The sequence below is a fragment of the Fulmarus glacialis genome, unplaced genomic scaffold, assembly GCF_000690835.1.
Source record: "Fulmarus glacialis isolate BGI_N327 unplaced genomic scaffold, ASM69083v1 scaffold3091, whole genome shotgun sequence".
NCBI classification, from domain to species: Eukaryota; Metazoa; Chordata; class Aves; order Procellariiformes; family Procellariidae; genus Fulmarus; species Fulmarus glacialis.
In genome coordinates, this window is record NW_009192015.1 from 48,667 (window position 1) to 60,600 (window position 11,934).

Consider the following 11,934-nt stretch of genomic DNA (forward strand, 5'->3'; position numbering starts at 1 on the left):
TCCTTGTTGAAGGCTGCAGTGGCCACCATGTTGCTCTTGTTCAGCTGGATGTTGGCAATGGTGTCTGAATGCATGACTACTTCTATCAGTCCAGTCTTGTCTCCTGTGGAGAGGCAGCCATAAGGGGTCATCCTGCAGAGATGAAAGAAACCCTTCCACTGAAATCTTGCCCAGAACCAGGTTGTGTTGACTTTTAAGCTTTCCCCTTGTCTGCCATATCTACTCCGTGCCTACTCTGTATTTCTGCTCCTCAGTACCACAAAACGTGACTAGCTGCTCATAGCATACTAGACAGACCTGTCGGGGACAAAATAAGCTGCAGCCAAAATGGCCTCACCCCACATGATTTATCATTGCAGTAGGACAACCGTGTGCACATTACTCACCTCAGGTCCAGGCCCTCCTGCTTCCACAGGATGTCCATCAACTGGATCATCTGCAGAGTCAGCATGTCCTGACGAAGATCTGTGCAGCATTACAAAGGAAAAAAGGGTCGTAAGTACCTCCCCTTCTCCCCTCTTCTTGTGCTCTTGCAAGTGGCGCTTGTGCTGCCCCTGAAGCAGGCTCTTCTGCCGTGTTTGTCACTTGCTAGGTCTAGCTAGTAAAGAACATCAGCACAGAGCAATTGGTAACTAGTGCAGTAATAGTGTAAAGCCACCATACCAGATACCTTAACTCAGACATGATTATACTAAGGGAGGTATACGCTACTTCACTTTGCCAAAGCAGTCAATGTAGCACTTTAGAAAACATCTATCTGGACACAACAGTGAGCAGCAGCCACGCCAACCCGACAAAGCTTGGACTGCTGTAGCTCTTTCAGACCTCACACCAGTTTCCTTTTCACTGTGCAAGGGTATCCAGCTACCACTGTGCTAAAATCTTAATGAAGAGGGCAGCAAGTGAAATATAGAGGAGAGTTTATTGTATCTCCAGATTACTGTCAAAAAACTCAAACATGTTGATGGTCCTCATTTATACATCATCTTAATGGTCCATATTTAGGCCCACTCACCACAATAAATATTTGAGACTATTATGCTATGAAAACATATGCTTTAAAGACTTACCATCTCCATTTTTAAAAATAATACCCACTCCACCTGTCTCTTCATTATTAAACACAATCCATAAAGGTTTCATTTTGGAGTCCATAAAGGTACACTGATCCACACTAGAGGAAACAAAAATACTACCATCAGGGTTTCCATTTATTAAAAAAGTGGCTAAGCTGCAAATTCAACAGCAAACGCTAACGGACTGGTAACTTCCATGAGAGGTCCTTGGAGTAACCAGAAGCCTGGCTCTACTGCTGGGCAAAGCCTGCGGCACAAATTAAGAGATGCAGCTATCTTCCTTACCAAACTTCAGCGAGGATAATGTTGGGGTTCAGGGGGGACTGGAGGTGGGAAAGTGCTTCAAGGTAAGTTTCCTGCTTCATGCACATATGCATCATCTCCTTGGTTTGAGGCTTGGTGGCCTTCTGAGAACTCACTTTAACAAAGTCATTCAGAGCTTTCATCTTGTTGAGTGCTTCTCCCTGAAAAAAGGGAGGGATGGAACAGGGTTAACAAATAGGAAAACTTTTATGGAGAAAGTTTAAAAACTATTAAAATCTACTGTGAAATGTAAAACCTTGATCAAGTCTCTTACCTTCTCTTCAACTTGTGGCAATTTCACACATTGCAACAAAACAAATTTAGTAGTATCTGCTTGAGGGAGATCCATAATCAATTATGGATATTCTGCTGGGCACAAATGCATTGCAAGGTAATGACTGCAGCCCTAAATACCAGGAATAACGCACATTATCAAGCGCCAAAGGAAGAAGTGAGGTGCACTGTCTAGAAAAGTGAAGATGAGACCTGTAGCCCCTGCCCTTCAATGCTCTGGGGGGAGTTCTGGTTATGCAAAAGTGCCACTCAGTCTTGAAAATAGAAGCAGCACTGGTTTGTGGGCACATCTTAGATACGACTTCATGTATACTCAGCTGAGTATATATACTCAGTGAGTCCCTCACTTCTGAATTAGGTAGAGTGATCCTTGATAGATAATAGAGAAGTTTTAGAGGGTGGGTAAATAGCAGGATTACCTCCACAGAGCGGTTATGCAAAAGTGCCACTCAGTCTTGAAAATAGAAGCAGCACTGGTTTGTGGGCACATCTTAGATACGACTTCATGTATACTCAGCTGAGTATATATACTCAGTGAGTCCCTCACTTCTGAATTAGGTAGAGTGATCCTTGATAGATAATAGAGAAGTTTTAGAGGGTGGGTAAATAGCAGGATTACCTCCACAGAGCAACTGGATCAGCTCCTACTAAATGGTAACTCGTCTAATAGCAGCGGTCTTTGAACATTTCAAACCATTCTAGACACATAGTGTAGTTTGGGACGTGTGCTGGTGAGTAAGAGATGAGCAAAGTCGCATGTGATGGGGAACTCCAGGCTCTTAAGAGGATATGCCAAAACCAACATAGCAGTAAAAAGGCTTTTTTTGTATTACTGATAACATTAAGTTGGAAAAGCTAAGAACCAGCTCCAAGCAAGAAGAAAGTCAACGTTATGGCTAAAAGCAGTTTTTTTTACCTGTTTCATCAAAACTTTCATATGGTGGGTGCTGCCTCTGCAGTATGCTTCCAGGATCAGGCCAAACCTCAAGGCAACTGCAGGAACATGCATTTCTGACCTAGGGGAAGAGGGAGGTTAAAGCGATTCTGACTCACTGCAGTGAGTGACTAATTCTCCCATTCATGCCGGCACAAGGACGGGGGGAGAGGAGCGTGCAGAATATTAACTGCTGTTTAGATTCTTTCGATGTACTGGGGAGAGAAAAAAATGAACCCACCCCAGAAGGTGATGTAGAAAAACCATTGCTTGAAGTGATGAGGCATCTTTCTGGATGACTAAATTGCTAACCATTCCTTTGAGAACATCTTAAAGAGCAAGGACAGGTCTGAGCCGTAGGCTCAGAACTGGCAGGTGGCCATGGATGTCCAAAGCAAATTTCAACTCACAGGCATGTGTGTATGTATAAATTCTGAAAGCAGAACCTAATCCAAACACCACCACAACAACAAAAGAAAAAGTAACAAATAAACAAAAAAAGAATTTTGTGTCTTCCTGAAATAATCCTTATTCAGTCTCCCAAGTAAAAAGCTGCAGGTCCTGGGTTTTGGTAATTACAGCAAAGAAATCCCACCAATGCTTTGATGAAAGACACTAGCTAATGGAGAGCCAATAGCCTTTAAATAAATACCCTGGCGTCTATACATGCAGACATGCTTGCTCAGAGCAATCACAGAGCACTTCACAGAGCAATGAGGAAACCAGTAAATGCTGGCTTCACTTGATTACTGAGAAAAAGCATAAAACATTTGCTCTTTACCTCAGATGCCAGAAGAGGAAGTGGCCGATCTTGCGGTTGGATAACGCCCTGTCCAGCAGGAACTTGGTTAATTCACAGTCTAAGTAGGATTCATACTTAAGCACCTGGACAAGCTGTAGCAGGTATTGGAACAATTCATGGTCTCTGTGGACAGAACGGAAAAATAAAAGACAACCTTATCTTTACTGCACCAAGTGTACTTGCAAAAACTGTAAAGAAGACAAGACTGTCAGCCTTGTTCACAGTCCCCGTCAGCAGCCCTAAACATAAATAGAAAGGGGCTCCGCATATCCCTTGTGGTGAACACTTACGTCAGCTTCTTTAATGAGTTGATAGCAAAGGAACCAACGTAACAGTCAGGAAAGCTAAAATCCAGCAGCTCCAAGGCATTCAGGACAGGCAACTCTGGCCAGGTCTGAAGCAGGGAAATCATCTGTAAGCCGGGGGGGGCAGGGAGGAAGGCAAAAAAGGGAACAAGATTTTTATGACAATAGATAAAAATCTAAAATTCTACTGATGGAAGACCAGCTCCCTTGGTGGGGGGGGTAAACCCTCTACCTTAGTCACTATTTATAGATGCCTCAGAGCAAATTTGCAGACACCAGGTCAAAAACCATCAGTCTAAAACTTTCTAGGAAGGCTGACAGGAGGAGCCATCAAAGTCCACGGCAGGGTTACCTTTGCTGGCATAAGCTCTTTGGGAAAAGCACTTTTCTGCAGCATAATAATGTAGACTAAAAAGGGACCTTTAGAAGGTCCTGTCAAAGCTCTTGAAGTAAGGAGGGATGAGCAGCACAGGGACCATCCCTAACTCATGTCTGACATTCTCTCGAAGAGATTCACTGACACGCCCTGGGGTAGCTTGTGCTGGTCTCTCACTCTCAGTTAAGAATATCCAGCCAGATCCTATTTCTGCCGTGAATTAAACAGATTTTTTTTCTTGCCTCCAGTTTCTAGAGGGAATAAGCAAGACCTTGTTGGTCAGTAATGAGTCTGGGACAGTGCAGAGAGCCAAATGGAGCCCAGAAGAGCCAAACCTCAACTCTTCTAGGTACCACTCAGCATATGTTTGCAGTGACTGGCTGAGAACAGAAAATCTTCCTCAGCCTCAGTGATGTCAAACCGACCTGCACAGGGGCACTGCGAAACATCCCCTGCTAAGCTGGCCTCCCAAACACAACAGAGGAATGCAGACACTGCAAGATGGATCAAAAAGGGAGCCTCGGTTGCCAAACCCAGCACCCTCACCTGGGCAACATCTTCACGCTTGTTCCATTTGGTGATGATAAGCAGCTTTGCCAAAGCTTGTGGGTACTGGTCACGGATATCGTATCTCATCTTCCACACCAGGTCTTTCTCATGCTCATATAGTTCAGTGTGGCTCCTCCGCTCCAGTATCTCCTTCAGTTGCAGCTTCTGCTCATGGGAATCACAGGACAGAGCATACACAGGGCTCAGTCTCAACCCAGAGGACTTGCTTAGCCCAGAAAGACCCTGTAGGACTGGGGTATGACCCAGTTTGGTGAAAAAAGCTGGTTGGGGGTAAGGTGGAAACATATAACTTGATCTATGAAACCAGGCTTGCACATAGCCTGCACATAGCTGAAAAACTGATGCCAGAAGACTCACCTCCTCAGGATCTTCTGGTGTGGCGCGGGGTTGTTCTCCATTCCTCCCCAACTCCAGCAGCTGGAACACAAATAAAGAGTCTGAGAAAGGCTCCTGATTTCCTCTGTACTTCTAGCTCACCATCACTTCAGGCATTTATGCTGCATTAGAGATCAGTCACTTGCCACCTCTGGAGAAGGGAATCGCACCTCTCGCAGCCCAAGTGTAGGTAATGTACTCAGCAGGATCCCTTTGCTCAGAGGTGTAACCTAACTGCCCACAGAGCTCCTTCCCTAGTAGTAACAAGAATGAAGGGATGAGTCCTTCCCCCCAAAAAGGGCACATCTGCACACCCATACAGTTCGTGAACTCTGGGTCACCGAGCTCCAGGCTAACACGAGCCATTCCAGATCCTTAGAACGGGCGTGCATTTGCCAAGCAGAGAAGCAGTGCTGCCCAAGCCTCCGTGCACACTGGCACAATCCATTAAAGCTTCTGAGCCAGAACATGCATCGTGGGGGAGTATGTGGATATGTTCCTGGCAGAGCAAATCTCTTTTCTTTCCTGTACCAGGCACATTTCTTCTTCCACTTTAAGTGTTTGGCCAGCTGCAGTGACAGATGGAAAATCCCCATACCACACGGCATGTTGTCACTCTGTGAAAGGGAGGGAGCGGTCTACTTTCACTCACTTCCCCTTTTATTCCTCTTCCTTCCTATAGAGCCTAATACTGCCTGCAGTTTAAAGGCGGCTCAGTTAAACCAATTTTTTTAAACAAATGCTCAGCTTTACCTCAGGAATTCACAGGAATTCACAGCCTGGAAAAGTATTCACTCAAAGGTCCATTAAGTAAGAGAAAAAGTCAAATTTTCAACTATCAATATCTATTCATCAAATTCGCTTGTACCCGGTCCCTGTTGACACCCACCCAAGAGACAGTGGCACCGAATGCTCCTGCACCAGCAAAGCTAGGCAATTTCTGTGCCTCCCAAAAGAAGTGGCCATGTCCCCTACCTGCTCAAATGACGGGTAATACACAGGATGCGATGCAACGCTGGGGAAGCAGATGACCAAGGCTGCTGCGCTTTCTGTGTTGGGGTTGCATTGTACCGTGCCCATGGGGTTCAGAAGTTCCCCTTTCTCATCTGAAAAGCAAAGTACATAAATCCATGAACCCTAATCTTCTGCAGCTTTGGTCCAGAAAGCAGAGCACAGACTGCTTCCAGCTCTGTCTCTGGACATTGCCCGGCCCTAGCAGCTCATTTCATTTTCCTGACCTCTCACAAGCGAAGTATACGTGACATCTTTAGGACAGCAGCAACCTCTTATGTCACACGTGCAATGCTAAGCAAAACAAGGCCTTCACCTTGGCAGGGCTCTAGATGCCATTGTAATATACAGCGGTAATCGTACTGGGTCTGCTAGTCTGAACTATTACAGCCCCTCCTACAACCAAACAATACAGTAGCTCTATCTCCTGACATACCTGGAAAGGAGGACCACATGTGCAAGCAGCACTCCCCTGTTTTCAGCTGGTCCTTATAGTCAAAGAGCATGACATTCACCCAGGCAATTGGGCAGTCCTGCAAAGCAAAGAAAGCAGTTCATTTGGGTGCTGTAACTGCAAAAGCTGGATGAAGGTAAGAGAAGAACTAACAAGAAAGTGAGATATCCCCATGCAAAGCAAACCCTTCACAATAGCCAGGAATAAGAAGTTATATAACCTTGATTCTTTTCCAAGTCTGCAAATTGCTACACAGAATACTACAGGCAGGTAACTTCCCATTCAAGAGTTTGTAGGCACTCCTTCACCAAAGAGTTGCTGTAAAGAATGTACCACCCCAGGTAACCACGCCTGTCTGCTTACCTTTTAAGTTCTCCTAAAATCAGAGTACAAGATGGCATCAAATTCAGGTATTTGCCAAAACCTGGGGCCTTTTGTGTAGTGCTGAACGGTACCAAACACTCCCCACAAATATGTCTAAAACTTCATCACCCAATATTTTGCATAGCTGAAGAATCTCTAAGTGTCCGGTAAGGCCTTGCAACTCTACACTTGATATTTGAAGGAGCTATGACATATATACTTCATTTATTTCACAGTTTGAGGGGAGGGAGAAGAACCTTGATTTTGAAACAGGGAACACAGAGTTAGCGTGACTTCAGAAAACTAGGCAAAGAAGGCTAGATATATCTGATAACGGGAAGAAAAGGCTTGGCTCCTTTGTACGATAATAAACACTATCTATAGAAATCAAACTTTATGCTGCCAATCCCCTCTCACACCCCCCAAAATAAAACCCACAAGCCCAACCCAGTCACAGAAGCCAGTCTCATCTTGGAGGTGGGAGACTCCAGCAAGTAAAGTGACTGGGACACAGCCAAGAAAGAGAACACGTCTCCCTGCTCTAACCCAGTTCCCTGCCACCAGAGCAGACAGACATATTCCACAAGTGACCTAAGATTTCCTGCAGTCAGGTTCCCCAAATGGAACAGTTTACTTCATAAAACAGTTTCAGCAACACCAGCATTTCACTCAGCTGCTCAGAAAACACCAAGGCTTAAGCATACGCTTAAGAAACTGAGTTGCAAGGAGGTTGCGAGGCAAAATTCCAGTGAAACGCACCCACAAACAGCGTAACATTTGAAGGGAACCACAGTGAGACATCTCCTTTTTCCACTGAGACATTCTACAGAATGCATCAGGCTTCCCCCGAAGGTACACCAAAGGACTTGGTGGAGGTAGCAAAGTCAGCATTTTCCCCTAATGCAACAAAATGAATCACTTCCAAGTGGCCTCTCACAAACCTTTGAGTTGATTTGATTAAACTAAGTACCTTCAGCAAAATCCCATTTGAGACATCAGCTTCTAGATCACAGAGAAAAGCCAAACAAAACACCACCAGCAGCAATAACCTCTTCTAACAGAGTAAAGGACATCAAACCACAGCGCAGAGCCTGCCAAATGCAAGGCAAGATTTTTGGTGGATAAGGTCCAGCAAAGCAACGGTTCGGCATTGTAAGGACAGAAATATCTCCTGCATGACTTACAGAAACACTGAAAGCCAAGCCTCTGGGTGACATTAACCCTCTGACTCATCCCAGTCAGTCTGCAAGCATGCCTGTTTTTGTGGTAGTAAGTGATTTAGTCCCACCTATCTGCTCTGGACAGTCTGCACAGACAAACAACATGCATGTAATTAACCTCTGAGTACTGTAAGCAGAGCAAGCAAAAAGATTATCAATCAAAACCAAAAACCAGCGTGCACTCTGACTGTAACCTCCTCTTACCAATCATTTTAAATCAGATCTGGGCACCTTACTCAAAGCTGCAGCTGATCCATTTCCACAGCTCCAGCAAATACTGTGATTTTATATTAAGAGTTCACCAGAATGCATCTACCTTTCCCCAGCACCTATGAACAAGATCCCCTTAACAACTCAGCTAACCAGGCTGGTTTTGTTTTGTCAATCAGGATAGCAAGACTTCCTTCTGACTGCTTCAAAACTGAAAATTGTTCCAAGTGTGACCACAAAAATGCAGCCTGTGGATGAATCAGATATTCCGTTCAACAAAAGCCTCCAGCAGGAGTTGGAGTTCCGCTATTCTTAAGTAAAAAAACAACAATAAAAAGGTTGATCCCGGTCCCGGCCTCAAAATGTTTCCAGTCTGAAGTCTCCAACCCAGAAATTGGTCCACACAAGCAGGACTCGTGGGTTGCCTGTTGCTCCCCAGACATTAATGCACTGTAACCCTGAGAACCCTATTGATGTCAACACAACAAAGCTCAGTGAACCTCCCAGCAGTGAAACGAAGCTAGCAGGACTGAGACTAAAATCTTCTGTGATCACATTTATCAGTCCCTCATTTCTCTGCACTCTAGTGAAGATGGCATGACTAATCCTCTCTTTAAAGCATGGTAACGGTGTTTTTATGGCTGCAGAAACAATAATTTGCAGAGGAACAAATGCATTTGTCGCTCATAACGAAAACTCTTCACATGCAAAGAGGCATCATGCTTAAGTTACAACACTGGGAAACTAGCAATTCAATTACAGACTGCACTTAGATCTACTTTTAGTTACTGAATTACTAATGGGCTAGAAGTTTTCGAACAGAGGTGAGGAAAGTAAGAAATATCACTACATTTCTGATTCAGAAGCTCAAAACAAGAGCTTCCAAAGTGATTTAACACTTTCCATCCTCAGTTTGCAGCATCTGAACAGTAACCTTGAACATTCTGCACTTTCCTTTTACCTCACCTAAAGCTTTGCTGTAACTAGTGTTTACATTCCTCATTTTCTTCCCCCTGCTTAGCTGTTAATTTGCTCCATGGGGGATTTGCATGAAAGACCTTACTAGAAAGAAGATGCAACACAGAAGATGGTTTAACCTCAAACTACAAAACAAGGAAGTTGCGGAACGGCAAAACAGAGACACTAGCATAAATGATTCCTCTTCATGTGCATTCAGATGCTGGGTATGTTTCTTAATGGTGTTTCTGGACAAGAAATAACATTTAAACAACCTTTCCTACAGGCAGCCACTCCTCAGTTTCCTGTTCCTGTTGAAGAAGTTACTGGCCATCATCCTGTAAGCTTTTATTAATAAAGTCTTCTGAAAGCAAAGGGCGTTTGGTTCAGAATGATGTCCTGCGCCCTCCAGCACTGGCAAGCCTGGCTCAGTCCCGCACTGGCTTTACTTACAGCTTTCTTGGACTTCTTCTTGGTGGAACGTGCCTTCTTTGCCTTCTCGATGACAGCATAGAGGGCAAAGCAGAGCCGCGCCATACGGGGAAGATCACAGATGTTAATATCAAAATCCAGCCTCTGCTTCCACACTGGCTCTGAGCATACATTTACTTCAGAGCTTGACACTGTCTTGCACAGCATCTCATTGCCATGGAAGAGACCTGCTTGCACCACCAGCTGAGGGAAGGAGAAATAAGAGAACACCATGAATGCATAGGGACTTGACCTGTTTGCTGAAGACACATGATTAGAAGAGGAATGGGACAGGGCATCCACTCCCCTGAACAGGATGCCCTACTCCTGTCTCTTTCCCGATTCACTGAGACATGAAGTTCCTTAATCTTCTTCTTTAGTCGACTTTGGTAAGGGCATTGTTAGCATTTTACTTCACACGGGCTTGCAAGAGCTGCTTAATCATTGCAAAATGCTTGGGTAACCCCCATTGGTAAGAGTATTACAGATTTCATCCTGTAAAGCCAGGCAATATAAATATTCACCAAACTTTGCCCACAGAGATGCTGCAAAAGCTCAGGAACCTGTCACGCTGAAAAAGCGGACACCAAGAACTGGGCAAGTGCTTATGCCAAAGAGGAGGCAAACCAACACCACAGGAGAAGGGCACGTGCAAACAACTGAGCCCCAGAACAGGCCTGCAGCGCAGGGCCAACGGCGAGCTGTCTGCGGGCGCACATTTGCCTGCAAATCTGCACTGCGCTTGCAGTCTGCCAGATCGCTGTGCAGCTGACAGGCCAAGCTCATCCCCACCTTTAACTCTCGGTACAGTACTGCTGGCTAGTCTGAATCAGAGGAATCCTCCCCAGGAGAAGCTCCCTGCAACTGATGGGGCACTGGGCAGAAGAAATAACTATTTCATTGCCTGCTTCTTTATAAAGCCTTGCCCTGCAGAACACCAGTATACGTGGTATATTCTTGCCCTGTTTCCTTCCTTTCCCAAAGGGCAGCCATTCGCCTTCTCCTCATTCGCCTGCTCCCCACCTTCATGGCAAACACTTTGCTAACCCCAGGGCTTTGCTGCATCATGCTTTCTGTCTTAACTTTACCAGTCACCACCTCTCCCATCATTCTCTCTTCTCAGAGCTGAATCTCCCCTGCTCTGCTTTTTGCAGACTTCCCTGCCCCTCCACACCGCTGTCAAGCGATATCACCACACTGCAGCAGCTCTGTTTGCTACTCAGAAACTTCTGCAGGGGAGCGTTTCTAAGAATGCATTGCTCCGTTGCTGGGCTGCTGGCTAACAAGTTCCCTTCCCCCTCCTGTTGTGCTGCAGTTTAGAAACTGCCCAAAGGCTGAATGAAGCATAATGGAGGATCACGTAAGATCAAGCTGTCGGCCCCCACTTCCATCACCACACAAACAAGACAGATGCCACTGGGAAAGGCAAAACACAAAACCAAAACCCCAAACTGAGTCAGTACCTACCTTCATTCTCTCATCTGCATTGACCTTGCTGCCTTGCACCAGCTCAATGTAGAAAGACTGCTCTAAGGACCAGAGGGAACCATAGTTTGGCTATAAAAAGAGAAAAGGGTTCTGATCAGAAATAGATGCAACAAAGATTTCTCAAGCCAGCACCAAACCTCATCTCTCATCACATGCTTTTTCCTCCAACAGAAAAAGAGCATTGCATCGCAGGTGGGCAGCATGAAGTCTGTGACAAGCAGGGAAGTTGTGGAGGGATCTGGAAGGCTGACTGGAAATTCCCAGCTCCTACATTCTAGCTAGGAACCTGTCCTGAGAGAGGCAGGGAGAACAAGCTGCTGTTCCCAGACAAGATCAGCATCTCCATCAAAGGATGAGTTGAGGGTGACCCCGTGTCCTGGTTTCAGCTGGGATGGAGTTGATTTTCTTCCTGTTAACTGGTATAGTGCTGTGTTTTGGATGTAGTAAGAGAATAGTGTTGACAACACACTGACGTTTTAGTTGTTGCTAAGTAATGTTTACGCTCGTCAAGGACTTTTCGTCTTCCCGTGCCCTGCCAGGTGCGCGGGGGGCTGGGAGGGAGCGTGGCCGGGACGGCTGGCCCAGCTGGCCAATGGGCTATTCCATACCATATGGCGTCATGCTCAGTATATAAGGCTGGGCAAAGAAGGAGGGGGGGACGTTCGGAGTGATGGCGTTTGTCTTCCCAAGTAACCGTTACGCGTGATGGAGCCCTGCTTTCCTGG

At 45.6% G+C, this 11,934-nt stretch overlaps 1 protein-coding gene across 2 annotated transcripts in view; it reads right to left on the bottom strand.

Annotated features, from left to right (window-relative positions):
* PIK3CD (phosphatidylinositol-4,5-bisphosphate 3-kinase, catalytic subunit delta) overlaps positions 1-11,934 on the bottom strand; it is a 20,842-nt gene that overhangs the window by 4,324 nt on the left and 4,584 nt on the right. The window contains exons 6-18 of one of the 2 annotated variants that reach the window (XM_009586881.1): positions 11,189-11,278; positions 9,704-9,925; positions 6,483-6,579; positions 6,011-6,141; positions 5,018-5,077; positions 4,637-4,804; positions 3,700-3,821; positions 3,389-3,532; positions 2,590-2,689; positions 1,362-1,540; positions 1,071-1,174; positions 387-465; positions 1-132 (exon numbers count right to left, since the gene is read on the bottom strand). The exon at positions 1-132 is cut by the window's left edge and continues 60 nt beyond it. In XM_009586881.1, the coding sequence (XP_009585176.1) occupies positions 1-132; positions 387-465; positions 1,071-1,174; positions 1,362-1,540; positions 2,590-2,689; positions 3,389-3,532; positions 3,700-3,821; positions 4,637-4,804; positions 5,018-5,077; positions 6,011-6,141; positions 6,483-6,579; positions 9,704-9,925; positions 11,189-11,278 (1,628 nt within the window). Of the gene's footprint in view, positions 133-386; positions 466-1,070; positions 1,175-1,361; positions 1,541-2,589; positions 2,690-3,388; positions 3,533-3,699; positions 3,822-4,636; positions 4,808-5,017; positions 5,078-6,010; positions 6,142-6,482; positions 6,580-9,703; positions 9,926-11,188; positions 11,279-11,934 lie in introns of both variants that reach the window. The other variant, XM_009586880.1, reaches the window with a different exon arrangement.